This window comes from Miniopterus schreibersii (assembly GCF_964146895.1).
Source record: "Miniopterus schreibersii genome assembly, chromosome: 14".
NCBI classification, from domain to species: Eukaryota; Metazoa; Chordata; class Mammalia; order Chiroptera; family Miniopteridae; genus Miniopterus; species Miniopterus schreibersii.
In genome coordinates this window covers 23707303-23732954 of record NC_138114.1, presented here as the reverse complement: position 1 = coordinate 23732954, position 25652 = coordinate 23707303, and the positions used below count along the sequence as shown (strand labels likewise).

The window sequence follows — 25652 nt, the reverse complement described above, 5'->3', positions numbered from 1 at the left end:
TCCCTCTATCTCTCTCCCACAACCAGAGTGGACTCTTTATACTTTCCTGGTGTCTGCTAATTAACTACATTTTGCCTGTATTTAGATTTTTCTATGTGCATTTCCCCCATTAGATTATACACTCTATGAAGGCAGGGTATTTGTCTTTCTGAATATAAAATAGCAGGCCCTCAAATATCTGAATAAACAACCCTAAGGCATATTATTTATTGACGAAGGCCTAATGCTCATGCTTTGCCTTTAGTCTGAAGCCTAGGATTTCAGAGACAATACTTTTGGCAAGAGGCTGAAACAGCTTCATTTAAGGTCATTATTTTTCAATTTTAACTTTGAGCAAATCTAGGACTTCAAGATACCTATATGTACAACAGAAAAAACTACGCAGCTGAGAAAATACGGAGTGCGCAAAACATCTTCGTCTGTTTGGATTCTCTACCCAGGAAACAAATGAGTTTGAAAATAATACACAGATTTGGAGTACAGCTTGATGCCAGTCTTTGAAAAGTCTAGGGAAACTGTGCATGCAATAAAATTAAGGAAAAAATAATCTTATATTTAGGAAAGACGTCAACTCTAAGAAAAATAAAGTGCCAAACAAAAGAATAATGTGCAAATAAGAGAACCTTCCCATCTGACGGGCTCACAAAGGCAGGGTGGTAGAGAAATAATACCTTGGATTCTAAAGTTTTTTGGTACAAGTTCTGTTTAAATTACTATTAGCCGTGTGAACTTAGATGTGAAGTCACAACTTTCCTAAATCTCACTTTATTTGCCTATAGAAACTGCTATCATATATTCTCTCCCTACCTCATATTTCTTACTTCTCCTTTCAAAGCCTTCCACTCCCCTATACTCTATTTTTACTAAGAAACACAAATATTAGACCTAAAAGATCTTGTAAGCGGTGGGGGGAGGTGGGAGAATAAACAGTGACACACTAAAGTCACATGGAAACTAGTATTATGAGAAGCAAAACTTATGAGTAAGCAGAAGAAACCTGTCTGCAGAAAGTTGATTGAGGAAGGGGGTAAGAAGGAATAGAGTATGTGACTCGAGTTCCTGACTTCCTAGTTCCTAATTCCATTTTGAATAAGGTTTAGTTGTAGTTTCCAGCTACGGATGTCCATAACATTGTCTGTTACATCTTTATAACAGCCCACACCCCTTTTTTATTTAATCTAATGTAAGTGGATTTCTATTTCTGCTACCTATTCATTTGTAAATTAGACTTCTCAACGACTTGTGTGGATTAAATAAATTAATCAACCTGAAAGCATTACACAAAACTAAAATAAGAAAACAGTCTAACATAAAAATTAACTAAAATAATGAACATGAACATATTTAGGAAATTGTTAAGCTTTACAAATATAAAATGTTAACAAACTGGGAAATAAAATTTTAGTTTTTAGATTTTAAATAATGTGGTTGTGAGGGTATAGGGGTGATAAACTGTGATGGAAAAAATATATATATGGTTGTACTTTAGTAAGAATTTGCAATTGGGCAAAAGGAATAAATAAATAATATCAACCCATTCTGACTGGCAGAAACCAGAAAATCTTTCTCAATGGTAACTAGTGATGGCTTAGAATATTTGGAATCTGAGGTCTACAGCATAAGTTCACATACTTTAAATTCATAACAGCCGGCACAAAAAAATTAAAAAGAGACTGGCAGATTTTTCAGCATATGATCATAACAGATTTAGTACCAGGAGAGAACTATTGCAGACTGTGACTTATGAATGTTTTTAATCTGAATATTGCAGAACAGCTCATACTTGGGCCAAATTTCAGTCAAAATAACATGTTCCTGGACTCCATGGATACATCTTCAACACACAAGTTTTGCAACCAATTTTTACAAATGAAGAACTCCCTTTTTACTGGCAGTAACTATGCTTTTGGGGTAAATCAACACACCTGGATTTATGGGACCTTAATAAGAATGTTTCATAACTAACTTTGAAATTATGCCTATATAAAATCTGGCAGGTGTGAGATAAAAGGAATACTTAAACAGTGCCGGACAAAATTACTGAATATTAAAACATGATGCACCAACTTTAAATTTTTAAAAAAGCCTACTTAAATAAGGAAGTACAATGACTCTGTTTTAGCTACCGGTTCCCCTTTTCTTGTAGTCCATTCTACTTTTTAGGCTTCAGCTTGGTTGCACTATTGCAAGCTGTCACTTTTGACTAGAAATGGAATAAAGCCAAGTACTACACAATAGTAGCTTCCTGCTCTGGCCTCGTCTCCTAGACCACCCCCAGGACAATGCCTCCCCACAGACTCTGATCCTACCAAGCCAATAATCCACCAGCAGTCAGTTCACAGCTATGGCTATGATCCTCTATTTTTTACACTCGTTGCACAGTGTATATCATGCTACAAGCTCACAGTTCTCATTTTTAATGACTTCATGGCAATAAGGCACCTCTAAACTTCAAACAAATGCTTATATGAAGGCAAAGTGAAATAAAGAGAGATGCATATAAAAACTCAGGGACTAATTGAGAATACGCTCAACTTCTGTCAAAATACAATTCAGAAACAGATACACAAAAGTACAGAATAGAAAGCTCTCATTAAGTAATATTAATCCAAACAATCCTGTTATTACAATTTTGCATAATTATGATTTGCATTGGAACTGCCTAACTCAACAGTCCTCTCTCTTTTTTGTTTTTTTTAAATATATCTTTATTGATTTCAGAGAGAGGAAAGGAGAGGGAGAGAGAGAGATAGAAACATCAATGATGAGAGTCATTGATCGGCCGCCTCCTGCACGCCCCCGACTGGGGATCAAACCCACAACCCGGGCATGTGCCCTGACCGGGAATCGAACCCTAATTACCTGGATCCTAGGTCGACGCTCAACCGCTGAGCCACGCCCGGCTGGGCAATAGTCCTTTCTTTTAAGATAAACCTAGATTTAGGTTGAATGTCTCTTATCCCTGAGTCTAAAATTAGCCAGGAAACACTGGTCAGAAATGGTTGTTTTTCCACCTTGAGCAAGTTCACAGAATTATGGCTCTCAGTGTTCTGAAGTCCCCTAAAAGGAACTTTAAAGATCATTTAGTTTAACTCTTACTCAATGCTTAGAGAAGACTTCCAAACTTGTAGCACTCATCCACATGGCCTTATTAGCCCAAAGCCAAACAAATAAAATAAAAAACACCAACACAACACACACACATACAAAACACACCAAAAAACAATTCTGTAACTTGCTTGTATTTCACTCACACTTTTTGAAATAAAAATAACTATCAGCAGCAAATGGAGCTTATGTCTTTCTTTCCCTTCGGGAAAAAAATGTGTGTTTTGTGGAAGGTAATACACCACATGAGGGTTCTGCGTCTTTTCTAATATCATTTAAAAAAAATAGTTTAAGAAGCCACCATGGAATCTTATCAAAAAAGGGGGAGAGAGGAGAAAAAGCACTAATATGAAGACATGTTCTGTTTTACACTGACCATAGCTTGTACTGACAGTGATAAAGTTTATCTAGCATCAGCTGCAGAAAGAACAGTAACAGTTCCAGAACACAAATAAATAAGACAGACTGTTAAAAAAGTAAGAGAGGCTGGTGGTGCCAGAGTAATGTCCAATGGTTGCAGTGTATGGTAGGAAGAGTTTAAATATCGAAAACAGTTTAAGATACCATCTATGAATATAAAAATTTAGAGCATGTCTAAATAGCTACCTTCTACTGAGTAGTTTCTATGTGATAATAAGCTCTTTAACATATAATTTTACTTATTCTTCATAACAACTCTGAGGGAGAAAGTATGGTTATCTTATAGATGAGGAAACCATTTATTATTTACAATGCTGTAGACTTTCCCAATGTCACAAACAACAATGCTAGAATTTGAAACCATGTCTGCATGAATTGATTTCACAATTCATGCTCTTAAAAATTATTCTAGACTGATGATTCTCTGGGACAGAAGACACTAGTGAAGACCGAATCAATTAACTGCTTCTGATAATATTATAAAACAGATGTCACTGTTATGTAGAAAATTTTGTTGCTTTCTTGCTTCAACCTTCCAATAATTCATATGGCCTACAAGATAAACGCCACTTATTAACTGTACTTAGCAATCATTTTCCTCTTTTATGTGACCTCAGAATACTTATTTACCTAGTAAGATGTCTACTATTCAAAATTAAACTAGCTTCTCTAGCTAGGCCGATATTCTACTTTCCCCTAAATCTACCTCATCACTGATCATGCTATCCTTTCTGCCAAATGTTTGCCTTAGCCCCTCTATCTTTCACTTCCATCTCCGTTCAAATGAATCCCATTCAAGTTTTACCTCCTTCACGAAACTTCTTTAACCATTTCAATCTTTACTGATTTCTCTTTGTATTCCTGAAGTCTTTACTATGTATTTTTTCACTCCTTAAATCAAGATATTTCAAGGAAATTGTTTTTATAAAAGTTCTTGTCATAGAATAGAATAAACTCTTTGAGAGAGAAAAAAAGAACTTACACTTTTATCAACTTTTAAAAATGATTAAGCAACTAGCAGGATGTTGTGAATGGGAAAACCACAGAATTTAAATAACTGTTAAATGAATAAAGTCAGTGAGATGTTTCCATGGCCAGACATTAAAAAATGTTTAGGGGTAAGTCAAAGTAAAGTAGAGCCTAAGCATAAAATTTCCATTTAAAGATTTTCTTTTTGGGGGAAAATCAAGGGAGTGAACAGTCAGTGGAACACCAAGGGCTCTACCCTCTTCTCTGCTCTGGGCCTATGTCTCCTATTACAACTGCAATGCAGATGTTCTCATTTATGGCAGTATGGTGGTGTGGGTGAGTTCCACTCCCATATCCTAATAGGAGATGTGCTTCCAGTGTTTCTTATAAATTCTTACAAAACATCTCTCTTAATATCAAGTTTAATTATCATTGCAAAAACAAAAACCTAAATTTTTTTCTTTAAAAAAAAATAGCGAACAGTTTGCTGGGCAGTTTCTGAAAGTCAATTTATTTATTTCTTTCAGTAAAATTAATGGGGGAGTAGCAATTTAATACCAGAAAGAAAAGAAAGCAAATCAGAGGAATTCTGGGACAGAACCATTTCCATAACATAACTACACTAATAAATCCTGGAGCAGGTCAAATTTCCATTTCCTCTTTAAGAATGTTATAGTTTTAAATTGCTCTAAAGTGATATATCTATTACTACAAACTGAAGTGAGAGTAAAGAAAAAGTGTTTTTCTACCCACCCAAATAATACTAACATGAAGTTCTGTTTATTTTCTTCTGTAAACTATTAGCAGTATCATCTTAGTACCCTAGGCAATAAATGTGCTTATAAGACAAATTACTACCAACAAATATTTTAAAACTTTTGTCAGTGGCCCACTTATGTCAAATATTTAATTTAATTCAAAATATAGTATTTGGCTAATAACAGCCAAACAACCAGCTAATTGTTCACCTTAGCTGATTGAGGGCTAAATTTCACCTCACTCTCATTATCTCATCTAGGTTGTAAAGCAATTCCAAACTCCACAGGACAATAACAAAAATTTAGAAGAAAAAAATACTTATCTCTGCTACACTCCAATTCCTAACCTACTGGTATAACTTATCCTACCTAGGCAATCAATTGAGTTATTTTTAGTAAACCAGGTGTGCTGAGCAACAACTATCTTAGGGATATTCTGAAACTACAGGCAATAAATTTATATAATAAATGACAGAAAAATTGTGGATCAAAATGGACTCAAACTGGGAAATGAACTTTCTCACTGAAGGACTACAGAATGATAGTTACACAGACCTGATACAGTCCGGATACATTCAATTAACTAAATAATGTAAGGCTATTCTCTGCTCAATTCTTTAGGCAATATTTAGTCAAGGTAATAATACTCAGGTTTGCTCCACCCATTCTTTTTCCTTCAACCAGCAATTCACAGCACAATAGTATTATATCTAATGTTTAGTAAAGTAGTTCAATGTCTATATTCTATGATGATAGACACTATAGTATTAACAGTCTTGATGAATTTATTATAACCCAGAACTTCAGACAGGATCATTCCTTCAAGTCTAAGATGATTCTACCTTATTCTAGTAAAAATGCCTCACTACAATGAATTTTTTAAATATAATAAGATAAACATAAGGTTTAATTTTGAACAGGCACATTCTGCTTCAAATCTTTAATGGTTTTAAACTAGTGCCCTCTGTATTATTCCTCTATTATCTTTAAAAGCAAATAGGACTGATCCTTGGAAAATACTGGACTAATAAGGCAGATGAATTGATATCAGTCATGTACAATTTTCAGGTAAAAAAAATAATTTCTTACATATCCTCTATGAAGCAAACCAACCTGAAAATTGTAGGTGTTCATGGCCAGAAGCCAAAATCCAGGACGAGATGATTTCAAAATCATGCTAAAAGTTCAATGTTCATATTTCATTATAAAACTTTATATTTTAATGTAAACATTTTTAAAACATCTGTAATCACCTTCCAAATTCAAGCAATACTACTAAAGAAATCGTAACTCAAATGACAAAAAACAAACCCAAAACTAAAAATCATCTTTAAGAATCAAGTATTTGTTTTTTTTCTTCTTCTTCCTAGCCAGCTAAAAGACAGGAGAATTTGTAGAGTTCCCTCCTACTTCCTCTCTTTTCCCCTACCCCTTTACTTCAAAAGAAAGTTAACTGCAGCCAGGCAAAATCAGGAAATCTAAAAGGCGGAAGCAGAAACTCATTTGTGTGCATAAGGAATGAAAAAATAAAATTAACAATACCATGGGGTCTGCTGCTTCAGTTGCTTAATTAATACGCATCCACTATATAGTCTATAAAATGTTGGTTTGATTTTTCTGTTTATTCACCTTTCTTTCCAAACTATTGAAAACTACAATCTATGATGTCCTCCAACTACATGTCACCTAAAAAACTGACTAAATCAACTAACTTAATACATGCCATTTGATATTCAATGCACTGAAATCATTCAGAGAGGTAAGTATAGGTCTCAAGCCAGTGACCTAAAACTGAAAATGTCTGTATTAATTCTGAGTCATCTGTTTCCTAACAATTAACCTTACAATGTTATCATTCTGACATATTAAAAAATAGGGCTGTGCAGCTATAAAAGAAACTAAAGGGAGCATATTGCTACAGAATAAAATGCTGAGGACTCAAGCACAAAGATGACAGATGAACATTCTCACTACAAAAAACATTTAATTAGATTCGCAGCAAAGCATCATTTGTGGGAATTTTTAAAACAATACTTATGTGTGCTCATCACTGTATACATAAAGGCCATTTCCAAAGAGGACTTTTCCTCAACACAATTAAGTCTATAAAGGACAATTAACACCCAGATTCAGAAGAAATTGCCTCATGAAATTTAAAGAAGAAAAAACAAGGAGACCATTTTAAAAACTTGTTCAATGTCCCCCCAAAACCTTTTGACTTACATAGGGTTACCCTAAGGTTAAGATATGTCAAGACACTATTTACAAAATCTATGCCAGTAACAGCTGCCATGTTTAAGATGCCAAGGAATTTAATGTACTGTCTGGACAACTGGTTGGAGAAAAGCATTCTGGGATAAAGCCACTCTAATTATATTACTCTAAAATTGTTTCCTTTACCTAGAATGTGTCTATATTTAACAAATTCATTTAACTAAATATTTTTTTAAAACTAAGCCATCTTAGGTCTCTGCAGTAAATTTTCATTCAAAAATGTTACAGCAGAAGTCTACTATATAGATATATTTCTCATAATTAAAAATACTAAATATAAACATAAAAATACACACAAAAAGCTCTACTGTAAACCATCTATTACTTCTAAAACTGCTAAGAAAATTTAAAGATATGCTGGATCTGAAATCAAGTGCTCTTAGTCCTTCCAATTTCTAAAAACTGCAAAGTTACATAATTCCGGAAACAGAAATGGTTAAAATGTCAAGTGAATCACTTTGCCTCTGGAAGATACAGCATCCTTGTAGGTCAGAGGTCAACTTACCTATGCTAGCAGAGCAATCAATATAAGTAGCTTACTAATAAAGATAATCATACAATTCACCAAAACAAATAATACTAGCTCTTGTGCCTTTATTTATTTGTTTTGCTAATCCTAACCCAAGGATATTTCTTCAACTGATTTTTAGAGAGAATGGAGGAGTGGTGAGAGAGAGACAGACAGTCAGAGAGAAGGAAACACGATGTGAGAAAGACACCTGATTGACTGCCTCCCACTCAAGTTCCTACTGGGACGCTGAACCTCAGATCCAGGTACCTGCCCTTTATGGGGAATCAACAAATAGGCTGGTGCTCATCGATTGAACCCACTGAACCACTGTACCCACCAGCCAGGGCCTATGCCTTTATTTTTAATAAAATGATAGAATTATCAGAATCTAAAACAGTTTAAAACTGTAAACCCCCCCCAACAAACCTATGAAATGTTAGCACCTTCTTTCAATCATAACATCATGTAGAATATAAATAAACAGAATAATTTAGAATCATTTAATAAACATCCTGTAGAATATTAGGCCACCTGGCAAAGGGCTTATTTTTTAAAGTAATTTCTACATGATTTCACTTCTCTAAACCAAATCCAAACTGAAACTTCCAGAGTGCTTGCTAATCAGAAACCACAGATTTTTACTAAACTCACCTAGTCTAATTCCCACTAAAAGAAATGAAACAAATTATAGTTAAGGCATTTAGTAAGCTAAATGGCATTCACAATTAAAAACAAAACAAAATAAAACCCAAGGGAAAAGCTCTAGCACCTATACTATTAAACTGGGACTTGCTATGAATTTTTGGCTACACACAAAGAACAAAAGCTAACAGGACAAAAATGAGGCCCTTTAATGAAATAAGAAAAATAATGTGAAAAGACCAAAGCACTTCTATATAGTTTAAAACAGGAAGTAACATTTGACTGAGGAAACTATCTCATTTGAGTAGGTCTAATAGAAGCAAATAACTAATTCCCTAAGTAGTGTAACTCCACACATAACAAATCAATGCTCATTAGCTCAAGCTCATGTTCTTCCCATAGAAACTATGCCTCAACATTTTATTATTGAAAAACAATAACTATTCTGAAATGAAATAGGAGTACTGGCTTTCAGTTCTACTCAAAAGAGTCAAAACAGTTCACTTATCCTTTCTTTCAATGCAATTACTATATTATTTTAAACATATAAGAGAAATGTATAAAATATACAGATTTAATTTAATCTAAAATCCAAACAAACAAAAACAAACCTCTGTGGAATTTTTACTTCTACCTTAAAAAACTGATAGAACATCACTAGAAATTTTAATAAACATTTAGTTTAAGACTTTCAATGAGTTTCCTCACATGATTTAAATCTAAAAGCCTACTAGAAAATGTTTTACCAATTAAATGTATTTGTATTTTAATTTTCAATGACTAAAATTTAGAAACTGAACTACTCAATTAATGGCAATCTAAATGAATATGCCCACTTAAAAAGAAAATGAACTACTATTATGCTGCTAAACTGATATGCATGCATATAGTAAAACACTAATCTCATTTAATTACATCAATTCAACTAATTTTTAACTTTTGGAGCTGAAGACAAAGATAATTTATACTGATATCTCACCAGTTATTTTCTAAGAATGACCATTATTTAGGATAGTATGGACTTTATTTTGCTCATTTGTGAATTTCCAGACAGAATGCTGCCTGGCTCATAATAAATTCTCAGTATATATTGGATGATTGGATCCATTTACCCTATAATCAAAATTTAATCAATGCACTGGGTTCCTTGCATACCTACATGTTAGCTGGAATTGAGCACTTAAAAGAATATCTGAATATCAGAAGTTTAATGAATAGTTAACTTTTAAAAGGAACCTACAATTTCTTACCTGGTAGGGCTGAAAGGCACTATCTTCGGTTAAAAAATCCAGTTGTTTATCTACAAGGAATTCTACCGCAGTGATTGGGCTGGGTATATGTTTTTCAACCAGGGGTTTGAAAATCTGGTAAGAGAAAAAAAATTTCTAATGGTTATTTTCTGGGTTTTACCCTAAAAACATGAAGGGTATATATAAATACAATGTATTACTGTCATTATCATAATGGTTTTAGGATACCAAGTAACATTAGTTTTCATATTATAATCTAGGGTAATGTTTTTATCCATACAATAGATTCTGTATTTATTAAAAAGGAATAAAGTAAATTTACAAACGATGATGAAAAATATTTTAATATAGTAAGCCTGTTTCTTTTTTTAAGGGGTATAATTAAACATACATGTGTATAAAAATTTCTGCTAAGATTCAAAAAGGGAGAAATTGCTTCTGAAAAAGTAAACTGGGTAAAACATTTATCCCAACTCTTTAAAAAAATTTTAAGTATTATTCTTTATAAAAGAGAGTAGTTACAATTTACATGCACAATTTTTTTCCTAGCTCACTCACATCAAGGATTTTCAATGATCAGGATGCATCTGGTCTTTTGACTCCGCCCTGTGTACTACCCACCCCCTCCACCACCCCCGCCCTTGTCCCTACCCAAAGCACAAATAAAAATCCAGCTGCTTCAGTGAGAGACGCGTGGGGGAGGGGATCAGGAAAAGAAGAGGGATGTAAGAAGTATTACACAAAACCCACCTTTCAGTAAAGTATTTCCAGATCTCCACTACTTAAAAAAAGGGGGGGGGCAGGAGGTGGAAGAGAATCCATGTTCATTTGATTAAAGACTCATCTTTTACATAAAGGATTTCACTCATACCTTAAGGTGGGGGAGGGCCCTAGTGAGGGAGGCAGGAAACGAAGAGGAAGGAAATAAAGGTATTATGCATGCATTTTTTCAAATGACTATCACACTCACTTTCGAAGTGGAAGCAGCTAGAGTAGAAACCAAGTGTCTTATACCCATGATACTGTTCTAAAACTTAAAAAGGAAGACAAAATTCCCCCATCTTACAAACCATGGCTTTACTACAAAAGAATCTAACTTTGGAAAATGCTATTAGCAACCAGCTCAGTTTTTAAAATACTTGTATCAAGGAGAAATCTTTCTTGCTACAAGGCAACTTGTGTGACCCTTTGTATGTAAACCAAAGCTTTTGGCACAGACAGTAAAAATCCCCGGGAGATCCAAAAGCGTGTGTGTGTGTGTGTGTGTGTGTCCTGTCTCTTGTGTGTGTGTGTGTGTGTGTGTCCTGTCTCTTACTATGTCTTAAATCTAACATCTTGCTAATCACAATAAACACTCTGAGGGAAAACCTTTCAAGATCTTTAGTTCAGAGTGCCTCTTAAGGAGTTAATTTCTGTTTTTCTAAAATTCCTTTTAAAAGCTATCAATTCAATTTACTGAGGAGCCTAACAAATATGTAAGTGAAAAACATGAGAATAAGCATTTAAAGCATGCCTTATTTCTACACTATCCACACTGAATTTATAAATAAGTAATAACCTCTTTCCTAAATTAAAACATGAAAAAAAAATCTTACATTCCCACTTGAAAGTTCAGTATTTATGATTAAAAAATCAAATAACATTAAGATCCTCCCTCCGCTGCCCTAGGGCTAACCTTTCAAGTAACTGTACTACATATTAATCAAAAGTACTTTTTATTTGGGTTAGAAATTACATTTTCAAAATAGACATTCCCCCTTTACTTAGCTATTTCCTGCTACTAATGTTGCCATCTAACATTTTCATTTACCAAGACTAAATCCCTAAAATTATCATTTCATAAAGTCCTATTCATAATTTTACCTAAGAAGTGATTAAAGCTTGTAAGTAACCCAAGAGCATTTATTTTATTTAGACTCTAAAATGTCTACCAGTATGTGACTGATTGACATGAAATAAGTAACACTTTCATATTTCATCTTTGTTTAGTTTTTAGTCAACTAGAAAACACTGGAACCTTCTGCAGCACTTTTAATCTTTGAACTTTAACAAACGCTCTATTTCTTTTCAAATAGTACCATGTCAGGTCAACTCACAAAGGTTAACAGAAAGGTCCACAAAAGGTATTATCTAAATGACTAAAGATACAATTCAATTAAGTAGGATTTGGGGAGGAAAAAGTAAACTCCTTCTGAGTGCCTCTTTCTTACGCAAATATTACAGGTGGTTTGCATTTCCTATGAGAACTAGTCATTTTATAATATGAAAAACATTCTTCTGAAGAGTATCCCTTAGAACTCTGTTTTTTAAGGTTCGTCCACAGAGTTCTAAAGGTAAATTTTAACAGGCCAATTTATAATTTAGAGTTACAAAAAAGAGTTTAGTTTCTAGGCAAAAATTAAAAAGAATTTCTCATTTTATGGTAGAATTGGTAGACTTTAGTTATCAGAAATATTAAAAGACTAGTTTTATAATGTTCTATTTCTGATACATGAATACTTACAATCATGTACAAATGGAGGTCAAAAAAGTATGCCATGTGTTTTAAATAGCAAATAGGGCCACAACTTGCAAATTTTAAATGTGCAATTATACTTAAACTACATACATGTTCCCACCAACTACCGACACATACTTTTATAATACTTGTTCAAGACATATTTCAATATATATTAAATGAGAAACCCTGAAAATGTGTGACTATTCCTACTTTATTGAAAAGTTAAACACAATACATAAAACAAAATATATATACTGATTTTTTAAAGCGGCAAATCAATGATGTATCTGTTATTAATTTTTGTATCCAAGTCAAACCTTTTAAAAAACATCATTAGCTTAAAAACAAATAAATGTTTAAATAAAAGCAAATGAATCCTACAACTTTTATGAATCTGTACTAAATATTTCATGGGTATAGGTGCACTGGAATGTAAAGAAACTAGAACTCATGCATAACTAAGTAATTCAAGACTCTAAAGATATATCATTCTATGAGGAACTTCCATAGCTTAAGGGGAAGCAATGAGTTACCATCTGATAAAAGTCACAGTAGAATATGGACCTAATAAAAAAACAAAAAACACCAAAAAAACCAACAACCTGTTATTCCAATTGATAAAAGCCTTCAAAAATCCAAATGAAAATTATTAATTTAAAATTGAATACTCATAGTTAAACAATACTTTTTCAACTTTATCACTGAAGTAAGAGTTCTTTTCAGGTCCTTTGTTGGTGTTAACAGTACTTTAAAAACAGTCTACAGCCAAAATAAATAACTTAAGTTGTGAGCCTGCATTTCCAGCAGGGCCTACCACGCTATAGGAAGAAGGCTTAGAACAACTGTATCCTGTTTGGGGCTCCATGCTGCACCACATTCCATTCACATGAGGAAGAGGCAAACAGATGAGCCCTCCTCGAAAAAACATTTTTAAAATAAATCAGCTACAGCTCTCCAACATAACTCAGCTGGTCTAACAAACCATGTTAAAACTCACCATTTAACATTTAAATGGAAATTCATGGAGCTTATATCTGCAGTGTGAATTTCTAACAAGCTCCGGTTAACATTTAACAATTTCTTTTCCAAGTAAAAAACTTGGGCTCATTAACTACAAAAATTTGATATAAATCTCAATAAAGGAATATACTAAAGCAGAAAACAATCTAAGCAACATTTTAGAAGTAAAAAAAAAAAAAGGAAACTGGAGTGACTTGAAAGAACAAAGTCCAAATTCCCACCCAAGCAGGTCTATTATTGAAAAACACGATACTGTTAGCAAACAAGTTGGGGGTAGGGATTGGAACACACCACACACAAAAAAACTCAGGAAAAACCCCCCACTCAGTTAAAACATTATATTCTAAAAAACATAATCTGAAACATTTTTCTGTAAACAATTCAACTCCAGTTTTTAAAATAATATTTTTTACAGTGTTATGAAATTACCCACACAATAAACCACTTTCTAAACAAATGAAATAGTTAAAAATTCTTAAAACTAAGAACACTAAGGCTAGATCTATAAAAGGTAGTGACCTTAATTCCTAAGAGCGAGAAGCAAAACCAAATGTAAATTAAGACAAAAGAAAAAGGAAGCAGAAAAATACAAACCGTACTTTGTTCTTGAGAATTTTAAAGTATCTTTAAATCTCAGAAATCCATGACCCGGCTTTAAAGGTCAAGAAGTATAGCTGGCATTTCCATTTTGTTCTTGAGCAGTATTTTTTTTATCTAGCCTGAATACTATTTCAGTCTTCAAAAAAATCATAGGCAAATGGCTCTCAAACCAAGCATTTCTGAGATCACTTGCAGCGTCGTCATTGTATAGGAAGAAAAGCCAAGACCACAAAACGAAGCAGAGGCTGTAACCTAACAAGTCTCCGACGAGCAAATGACGATTTTCTGTCTGCTCTGGCTCAACCCCGGCAGTGATGAGGATTACAACTTGCTCTTTGTCATCAGCAGTGTGGTGTTAACGACTGAGAAATCCTGCAGCTGAAGCACTACTGCATCCTCCGATCTGGGTCAGGATAATTTCTCCTGAGGTCGCTTACATAACCAGTAAGATACTCCAAATAGAGAGAACAGCCATCCATCAGCAAGAGAAAGCCTTTCCCACTGTACTCTGCGTGGAAACAAACTGCAGTAGCTTCCAACAGCGCAGACACCCAAATGAGAACGACTACTTGGCTTAGGGCACACTGAGAGAAGGGAAGAGGCGGTGCTCTGTAAACTGTAACTAATCCCCGTCACAGGTGCTGATGGAGTCACTTCCAGCACGAGTCACATTACTGGTGATTACTCATTTGGCTGCGGCCATAGAGACTGGCTCATAATTTTAACAGACAAAGACAGACTAGTGGCTAGACTGAAAGCTCAAGTTTACTGTCTCCTTCATAAAGAAAATGCAAATACAAAGTTTTTGCTTTCCAGATTTAACGAGGTGAGAAAGTGCAGAAAACAAGTACTATATAAATATCTCTCAAGTCAACAAAAATGAAACATAACTTTAAATCATCAAAAATACTTTCAGTGTTTTCAAGTAAAGGATTTATTTTTAGTATAATCATTTTTCCTTAAAAATATACTGATATAAACAACTTCAAGAAAAAAAGTTTAAAGAATTTTTGGGAGTAACAGTCTAAGTGAAATCAAATGATATAACCAACAATCTCAGAGGCATTTTACTCAAAAGAAAAGTCTGGTAATATTAATTTTGGCAGATTCAGAAAAATACTCCAGCAACATTTTCATTCTTTATAAAAACAACTTAATATAAATTAGTTATAAAAAACCTACAATTTGAAAGCATAAAATATATTATTTCTGGTGTGTTATCTAATATGTGCTCTTAACTTCTTTCTAAACTGGAGTTATATTGTCCAGTGTGGTAGCTACTAGCCACATATAGATATTGAGCATGTGATTAATCTGAATTGAAGTGTTTGTGTAATACACAAGCTAAATATGGAAGAAGAAAAAAAAGCCAGATACTTGCAAATGCAAAGAAACATTCACTTATTTTTTAATGATGTATGTGAATGGTATTTTATTATAAATTTGGCCCACGTAGGTATCTCAGTTTCAATAAATCTAAAAACTCACATCAATTATTTCTATACCACATACGCAACCAATTCATCAAACTCATGCTAAGAGAAAAACTTCAAACACCCAGCCCTGTCAGTTTCATTTTAAAGAAAAAACATCAAGTTAACTATTGAAAAGAAGATATTTTTCTATTAATATATAATGGACTTGCACTTATAAAAATCTCGATCAATCCGTTCTTTGTTATAAATGAAAGATATGGGTAACGACTATTCTAAGAATGAGAGTAACATATGGCTTTAGAACATTGATGGTGCTAAAATACAAAACTTTAGAACAAAGTACTTTTTTAAGCAAGTCAAGTAAATACTAAATCATATACAACAACCATATAAGTCATTCATAATTAAATCACTTAAGACATGACTATAACACACTATATGGGGAAAAAAAGAATTCAAAATGTCATATAAGTTACCAAAAACAAACAAACAAAAAAACTGGATAAATATGGCAGCCTTATTCTAAGCTCCAAACAACAACAAAAATAAAATGTTTTGTGCAGGTTATTATATCATAAACTATCAAATTTTAAGTACATTTCATACATTTCTACCATTTATTGTATATTAGAGAGTGAGTTTAATATTTCACAAGATTCACCTTACAATCTCACATAATTTAGGTTTGATTATATATGATATAAATTTAAAAATAGCTCTTTTTGTTCCTCCAATCCCCTACAGAATCAAATAGCACACAGAACTACAGTTAGCTAACAGTTGCCATAATATTTACATATTTCTAATAACATAGAATGTAATAATTTTTATAATAAAACCAAAATATACATCAATACTGAAAAACCATTTAAATTTCATACACCAGGGCTGGAATAAAATGAGGTGATTCTCCATTACTATAAAGAAATACTATATAGTCAATTCTTTTCCTTTATTTTTATTGTTGAGAGTATTACACATGTCTCCCATTTCCCCCCCTTAGCACTCCCCCCTGCCCAGGCCCTTGCCTGTCCATTGTCTGTGTCCACGGGCTATTCATATATGCTTATAGATTTTTTGGTTAATCTCTTCCCACCCTCCTTCCCGCCTTCCCTCTGAGACCTGCATAGTCAATTCTTAATGCAAATGAGGGTACACAGAGGTGTAACTACTTGAAAATCACAAATATCATTTTAATATTTAAGTTGAATTTGACATATATTTATAAATATATGAATGTGAGTTTGTCCTCTGGTAAATTTATAACACAAACAAAAGTAGTGAACAATATGGAGAATCCACTTGGTAGCAAGCATTAAGTTGCTCAGTTTTTACATCAAGTCTCTTAATTCTCTCCTGTTCTTACAACTCATTGATAGATACCACCTTTCAGACAATAAAAAGCACCAATTTAAGGACGGCAGCATTTCAGTCTTTTAAACTTGTTGTCCTTATGGCTTACATGTACCTTCCTTAATGGATTAAGGAAGAAAGCTGAAGAGTTACCGCTAATTTTTCTTTTCTCTCCTTTTTTAATTTAGTTCGGGGAAGGGAGGAGCAGAAGATCTTTTCTGGCAGCTAAACCAGGCTAGAGGAAGAGGAAACACTCTAGTTACTGCCCAGAAATACACATCTCTGACTTCCTTCCTTTTTAGCTGGTTTCTAGGTTACAAGCTGAATAAATCAACAGAGGTGAGAAAGTAAACAGAGGCTAAAAGGAAGGCAACATTGTATGACTATCTAAAGAAAATCTGTTTCTTCCAATAATGTAAGAACCTTTTATGTGAAATTAAGAGTTAAAATAAATGAGCATTTTGGTTCCATTTATCGGGGGCCATAAAAGAAATAAATCCCTCATCTTTATTAGAGATACAGAGGCCTACAGAAACAAGTGGATTTCTGCAAGTATATAGACTTTACAAAAAATCAAAACCCTCTAATGTAAGGGTAGGAAAAGAAGATGAACAATGGTAGTTAAGATGATTTCAACTGTATATGGTCTTATAGGAAGGCTAACTAGATTCAGGAAAATATTTTTCAGTATGCCCTATTACAGTAGAAATCTATGTAAATATATAATCAAATGTGTAAGTCCTGAATCATGGTAATATCCAAAGGATTAACTTCTTCACATTAATGAATCCATAAAGATCTTTCAGGTACTGCCAAGGTTGTGTAGCACAGTTTCATACCTTCCACAGACTATGAGTTCTACAAAGATTTCCACATGACAGAAACTTAACCTTACTGATTTTAAGAACTCTCTACATCTCCCTAAAGCATGCAGCTTGTATGTGGCAAAGCACTGCGCTTGGTCCTTGGAGACACAATGGTGAGGAAAAGACAAGGAAATTCCTACCCTAGCACACTTTACGGACTTTTAGAAGGAAATTGACATTAATAGAAAAAAATCACAGAAATAAAAAATTACAACCCTGTTAATTACTCAAGTAATAAATGGCTCCTTTTCTTTCTTCACTGTAGCCTCAATAACTGTCATCAGAGGAGGGGAGTGCAAAAGAATGTGCCCATTTTTTATTAACTTTGCAAATATGTCAATGATTTTAATGACACACAGTTTAGCTAAAAAAATAAAAAAATTAAAATTCACTGCTGCCTGGTCTGAGTGGCTCAGAGGTTGAGCACTGACCTATGATACAGGAGATCGCAGTTTGATTCCCGGTCAAGGCACAAGCCTAAATTGTGGGCTTGATCCCCTGGTGGTCATCGGGGTGCAGGAGGAAGCCAATAGATGTTTCACTCTCACACTGATGTATCTCTCTCTGTCCCTCTCCCTTTCCTCTCTCTAAAAACAAAAAACAAAAAAATCAATAAAAAATATTTAAAAGAAAAAAGAGAAACAGGCTGATTAAAAATGGAAATGGAAATTGATGGATTAGTAGTCTCAGTTTTACAGATGAAGGTATGAACACTCAGAGATTGTGACTTTTCTTGTCAAAAACTTTTGTTTATAGAAGCCCTGGTACTAGAACCTGGATTTCCTAATTCATAGTTGAGAGATTTTTACATTGTAAGACAGTGTGAAAGAACTGTATTGTTTTCATGCTTGTTGGCATGAAGTGACAAAGAGCAAAGTGTTTTGCCATCTGCTGAATAAAACTTTAAACTTTGAACTTAAAATGGAGGAAAATGAAACCAGTCTAGAAGAAACTACAAAATCACAGATTAATGTGGAAAAGAGATAGAACATAATAAATCTATATATTTTTAATATGCTTTACTGACAGTTATGTCACCTGTCAGAAAGAAAAAGCAGGATTAGGAAAAGAAAGCAACTCAAATAAAAGAGTTTTTAAAGCTATGTTCAGAAATAGAACACTTGGAAAGATGATAAAACAATAACAGTTAAAAGGAAAGTTTATTTAATTCCTATTCTTTTACTGTTGTTTCCTCAAGAAAAAAATATTTTTAATATGTGAAATGTAAACTAAAGATTAAAACTATACTAAATCATAAAGGACAGGTAGAGTATCCTTTTTGTTTTAAAAAACAGAATTAGTTTTCCTTACAATAACATAATTGCATTAAAGATGATTTGGAAAATAAAATGAGTGAAAAGGATCCCATAATTTTAACCAAGTCAACCAGTTAACCATGTAACTGCACTTTCACCCTTTTTTTCTCAAGTATATTTGTTACCAAGTCTCCAGATACATCCAACTTATAAGTAACTCATTTAGGACTCTTTTTCATGTTATTACATTGCCATCATTTTAAACAGCTACCTAATAAATACTTAATCAAGTAAATGTGCATTAAGTTTTATTATGTATTTTCTTAATGTTGGACACTTAAGGCCATTTTCACTTTCCTAATATTACAAAAAATAAGAAAATCTTCATAAACTACTAAAGATCAACCCAAGTTTAGATGGCTTAAATAAGTTACATGTTAGAGTATTAAACTGATATAAACTCAGAGCCATTACTGGTAATCTTTAATTCCATGTCATTAGCAACAATACTAGAATCGGGCATCTATTAATAATTATAAAGGAGAAAAAGGGCAAGTTAGAAACTACACGTAGTAAACTTGAGTTCCGGCAAAATCTGAAATGGATGATTAGAATCATGAAAACAAAACAACAAAAAAAACAGTGACTACTAAGTAGCCAAATACAGGGAAGGGCAAAGTAGGTTTATAGTTGCTTGTATGGAAAATAATACAATAATTAATAAATAATTATAAGAATAAATGCTGTTTTGTGTACAAACTGTAAACCTACTTTTGCCCCACCCTGTATATTCACTGAGAGTAATTTAAATAGAAATTAAATAAATTTTAATAAAAATAAAGGTTACTTGGTGGATCTAAGATGGCAGCAGAGTAGGTGAAAGTTACATTCACCTTATCCAGGATCAAACCCAAATTGCAACTAAATTATAGAACGATCAGCCTGAATAACCAACTGAAAACTAGCTGAACGGAAGTCTTATAATCAAGGATGTACAGAAGAAGCCACCTAAAGACTGGTAGGAAGGGTGGAGACATGAAAAGGGCTGAACCCATACCCATGCGCGGCAGATGAGAATCCGGAGCAGTATCTCAGCTACAAAAGTCTCCCCTGGACTGGGAGTGAGGGATCTCAACCCCGCACAGGCTCCCCAGCCGGGAGAACCAGTACCAGGAAAAGGAGCCCACATAACATCTGGCTGTGAAAATCAGCAGGAATTCTGTCCACCAATATGAGTCCTGAGACTCAAAGAAACCCAGGTGCCCTCTCTTAAAGGCTCAGTGCACAAAATCTCATTCACTGCCAGTCTCCGTGAGCACTGGCAGACAGATGGCGGCTCAGAGCAGGCTGAGATCATACAGAAGAGACTGGATTGTGTAGCTTCAGAAAGAAGGCTGGGACAGCCACCAGTGTCCCTGTGCTGAGTATCCCTGTACACACCACAGAGATGCCATCTTTCCTGGGTCTAGCACTCCCCTTCATACATATTGCATAAGCCTGGGGAGATACACTAGCCCCATCCTCCCTACTGCCTGTGGTCTGGCCCTGCCAAGCTCGCACCCTGAGGAGAAATCAGCTAGCTGAGGCAAGCATGGTTCTACGGTACAGTCTTTCTTGAAAAACTTTTCATGAAGTTTAGGAAGACTCAGGGGTGTCAGATGCACAGGAAGAGGCTAAGTTGTGTGGCTCTGGGATAAAGATCATTTTGACTGGCAAGACCCAACAAGCACCACCATTCCTGTTCAGAGCCCTCCCTCCACACAACCAAATCTTTATCTCTTTTAGTCTGATGAATTCCACTGTCCTCTTACCCTGACAACTCCCAGACTCCACCCTACTGCAAAGGCCCATAGGCCCCAGGAAGGTGGCATCTGGCCTTGGTGTACCCTGAAACTTATGCTGAGTAGCTTCAGACCCAGCACTGGTGCTGAGCTTGAATCTCTATCAATCTGGTGAACGCCAGTTGCCCCTACCTCATACATCACACATACCGCCGGAGGCTCTTTCAGTGACTGAGTTTAACAGGCAGCTGACAAGCAGAGGCAGATCTCAGGGTGCCTTGGACCCTTTGCTGACCTGTCCCAGGCTTGGTACTGTGGAAGCTGGACTCAGTACACTGCTTGGCCCCTCCCATAGTGCACTCACGCACAGCAGAGGTAGCCACCAACTGTGGGTCGCTTTGTAGCTCCTACCTAACTGGTAGCTAAGGGCCAATCACAGGCAGTGTCTGACACTGACCTGTACCGGATTCCTTCCCAAGAGGCCCCAGGTCCAAATACCAGGTGGTGGGCTTCAGACCACATCAGAGCATGATCCAATTAGCTCCACAAGTGACAAACCCAAAGGGAGATCTCCATAGACACAAGACTCTGCTGGGGTGAATTCTCCTTCATGGGGTCAGCCCCCATACAGCAGCTCGTAAACTGTAGTCAGGGTCAATTCTTACAAGTCAGCCAGCTTGAGGGACCTCACCCATGGAGGGGCAACAGCAATCAAGACTCAACTACAACAGGAGGGCTCACATAACCCACATAAGGGACATTCCTGGAACATGTAGCTCAAGCGATGAGGGTGACTGCACCACTGAGCCCCACAAGACACCTAGTACATAAGGCCACCATACCAAGACTGGGAGACATAGCAGACCTATCTACTTAATGCCCAGAAACAGAGAGGCAACCAAAATGGGGAGAGAAAGGAACATAGCTCAAATGAAAGAACTAGGACAGCATGGATGGACCTGGAGGGTATTATGCTAAGTGAAATAAGTCAATCAGAGAAAGACAAATACCATATGATTTCACTGATATGTGGAGTCTAAAGGACAAAATAAACAAACAAAACAGAAACAGACTCATAGATAAAGAGAACAGACTGATGTTTGCCAGAAGTGTGGGGAGTGGGGGACTGGTGAAAAAAGTAGAGAGATTAAGAAGTACAGAGTGACAGTTACAAAATAGTCACAGGGATATAAAGTACAGCATAGGAAACAGAGTCAATAATGTTGTAATATTGTGGTGCCAGGTTGGTTCTGAAAATACTGTGGGCAACGCTTTGTAAAGTATATGATTGTCTAACCTCTATGCCTGACTCCTGAAACTAACACAGAATAATATTGAATGTAAACTGTAAGCGAAAATAAAATTTCAATTTAAAACTAAAAAATAAATACAAATAAAGGTTACTTTTATCGAGACAACCTGTGATATGTAAGTCAATGAAATATGGGTTGGATGACAGTTCTTGATGCATTTGTAGCTGGTAAAGAGTGCTGAATAATAGTACTGTTTTTAAACTATAATTTGCTTTTTCTTCATCTTTGTTCTTATACACTATGACTTGAAGGCTATCTTTATATGCTAAACAACAAATGACAGAATAATTCTAAAATAATCTTATAAAAAATACAATTAAGAACTAGATTTTAAAATGATCAAGAAAAGCTGGAATAAAGATTAACCCACAACCTTAATAGTGAAAAGTTAGGTCCAATTTTTATGTTTTTAAAAAATCAACTACATAGGAGAATGTAAAGAAGATCTAGCTTCCTAGAAATTCATGTGAATGAATTTTAGAGCATTTCCAGACACAAAGTCAATACAAGTTATATATTTAAAAGGTGGGGGTAAAATTTTGAAACAAAGTGCTCAGACCAAGGGAAGTAATAGTCCATTCATATTTTGCATTGTTTATACCACCTCTGAATATCTTGTTCAGTTTGCGGCATCAGAATATAAGAAAAACAATTACAAACTAAGGTGTGTCAAAGAAATTTAAAAATCATAGATTATTAGGATCATTACAAGAAATGAAGAATGTCTTGCCTGGAGACAGGAGGACAAACAATAATTATGTACTAGTATTTAAAAGGTTAGAAAATTTGTGGACTGTAATGATCAATATAAACTGATGAACAAAACAGACCCAGAGACATTGAAGCATGCAACAGACTGAGATATATCAGAGTTTGAAAGAGGGGAAGGGGTGGGGAAGAGATTAACCAAAAAAGTTACATGTATATATGCATAACCCATGGAAACAGACAGTAGCGTGGTGAAAGTCTGGGGAGGGGGCAGGAGTGGATGGAGGGGGTCAATGGGGGAAGAAAGAGGGACATCTCTTATATTTTCAACAATGAAGATAAATTTTTTTTAAAAAGGTTAGGAAATTTGGAAAGATAGAACCTTATAAGCAAAATTTCTAGGAAGGTCAATTCTAGCTCAACACAAAGAAAGAACAAAATTTCTAATAATTAAACACTATCAAACTAAGTAGAGTTATTAAAAAAGTAGTGAGCACCCGGCTGGCATGGCTCAATGGTTAAGCATCAACCTATGATTCAGGAGATTTAGGTTTGATTCCCAGTAAGGGGACATGGGGGGCTGCAGGCTTGGTCCCCGGGGGTGGCGTGCAGAAGGCAGCCTGATCAATGACTCTCATCATTGATGTTTCTCTCTCGCTCCCCTTGTCCCTTCCTCTCTCTGAAATTAATAAAGGCATTAAAAAACAAACAAACAAAAAACCCCACTCAGATTATCTTAAAAAAAATAATAATAGTGAGCTTCCAATAACTAGAAACTATTAAGAAGAATCTGGATGAAAACTAACTTGACAAGTCTGTTATCGAAGGATCCCATTTGTTTTTGTTGTTGTTGTTTAATATAAATATTTACTATTGTACTTTTTTTAAAACGTATGTCTTTATTGATTTCAGACAAGAAGGGAGAGGGAGAGAGAGATAGAAACATCAATGATGAGTCATTGATCAGCCACCTCCTGCACACCCCCCACCAGGGTTCAAGCTGGCAGTATGTGCCCTGACTGGGAATTCAACCACAATGCCCTGGATCATAGGTCGATGCTCAACTGCTGAGCCACGCCAGCTGGGCCCAATTTCTGGTTTTGAGAAGGGGTGGTTTATAAAATATTAAAGATTTTTTCCGTCCTAGCTGGTTTGGCTCAGTTGTTAGAGCGTCAGCCTGAGGACTGAAGGGTCCTGGGTTTGATTCTGGCCAAGGGCACATACCTCAGTTGCAGGCTCAATCCCTGGCCCTGGTCAGGGGGTGTATGCGAGAAGCAACCAATCGATGTCTCTCTCTCACATCGATGTTTCTCTCTCCCCTTCTCCCTTCCACTCTCTGAAAAGCAATGGAAAAAATATCCTCAGGTGAGGATTAAAAAAAAAAAGTCTTTCCAATTCTAAGACTCTAATACTGTTTTTCTTTAAGTCACTTAATGTTTAAGAGCAAAGTGAAGATAAAGTTTAAACCAAACTTTTCATAAACATTGCTATTACTTTTGCATAGATGAAAGCATAAAAAGAGTACTGCTAAATGTTCATGTATTATTCGCATAATGTGGCAGAATTAAAAATAAAACGTAGTTATCTCCTACTTCAGAATAAATTAACCAAGGCCTGTACAGCTTGGCTGAAACAAAACTACATGGGAGACTTCTGTACCACAGGATTACTGTAATCCACAGATCCTTTATATCTTCTGATGAAAAACAAATGTAATTTTGTGGGAATAAAAATTATTACATAATTACATCGACCCAATCATAAATGAAAGGCATGTGTTGAAATGGTAATAATCACAAAATCACAAAAGAAATTAAAAGTTATGCTAAAATAAAATGTCTTCCAGTTGGAGGACCTGTCAACCATACCATCCTTAGAGAACAGAGTATATGCCCTTATGTTTGCATATGACTGTTTTCCTGGGAGTTTTTGTTCTAAAACTAATTTTAAAATGTATTTTCCATAATCATTTCACTGTTTATACTTTTGTAAAGTTGAACTGAATATCTATTTCTTTACTGGTTTTGTTCATTTCCGTCTGGCAAACATCTGTTTCTTGTGCAGCACAAGTCAACAAGGCTCTACAATTATTTCCCCATTACCTCCTTGTTTGTCAAAAACTCTGATGATGTCAGCAACAATCTGGAAGCTGAATGTTTCAACTAACAAGGGGGATTCACAATTTCCATTAAGTATGATGGAAATACAGTAGCTATTTTGGTTATCTCAAAAATTAATACATTTTATGTGACAGTGATCACGTATGATAAATAGTATTTAGATTCAAAATATGGTAAGGTAATGCCAAAGTTATCGCATTTCAACCATATTTTTCTTTATGTATTGATAATATATGCTAACATTTTGATAGCCATGAAATACTGCTGCGCCAAGTAAAAGAACTACAAGAGAAGGGAGAACTTTACATAAAGTCTTTTGCACTAAAGTGTTTTATTTCAATTAGAAATTATTCATTTAAAATAAACTTTCCTTCCCTTCTAACGTGTTGTAGGACAACTGAAAGTTCTATTTCAAAAAAGTACAGAGAAAATGAATACCCATAATCTAATTTCAGGTCAACAACCACTAATTTAATTTTAATACACTTCCTTTAAACAAAGTCCCTCCCCTCTATGCTTTCTTAATTCAGTTCAGTTCCTGTTTCACTGAGGACAACTCCCTTTAACGTCATGAGACAACAAAAGTCCCAAGGTTAACTGGGAAAGGAAAAAGCTGAGGCCATTAATGATGCCCAGAAGCCTTACTTAAGTTTATCTCTTTAGAGAGAGGAAGGTTTCACAATTAGACTCTTCACAGCTAATAAAGATTCCTCCAAGGGTCTTAGTTTCCTCCAAAGTTTCAGACAGCCTGTAAATAGCCTGGGCAA

General features: G+C 34.9%; 1 protein-coding gene across 16 annotated transcripts in view; it reads right to left on the bottom strand.

Moving 5' to 3' along the window:
* JMJD1C (jumonji domain containing 1C) overlaps window positions 1-25652 on the bottom strand; it is a gene marked incomplete at its 5' end in the record, with an annotated part of 199030 nt that overhangs the window by 61883 nt on the left and 111495 nt on the right. For 11 of the 16 annotated variants that reach the window (XM_081157778.1, XM_081157779.1, XM_081157770.1 and 8 more), the window contains one exon: window positions 9933-10046. The exons of 1 other annotated variant lie outside the window; for it this stretch is intronic. Coding sequence is in view for 5 of the 15 variants with exons in the window: in XM_081157765.1 (XP_081013891.1) it covers window positions 9933-10046 (114 nt within the window). Of the gene's footprint in view, window positions 1-9932; window positions 10047-14051; window positions 14650-25652 lie in introns of those variants that run through there. 4 more of the 16 variants (XM_081157780.1, XM_081157771.1, XM_081157766.1 and 1 more) reach the window with 4 other exon arrangements.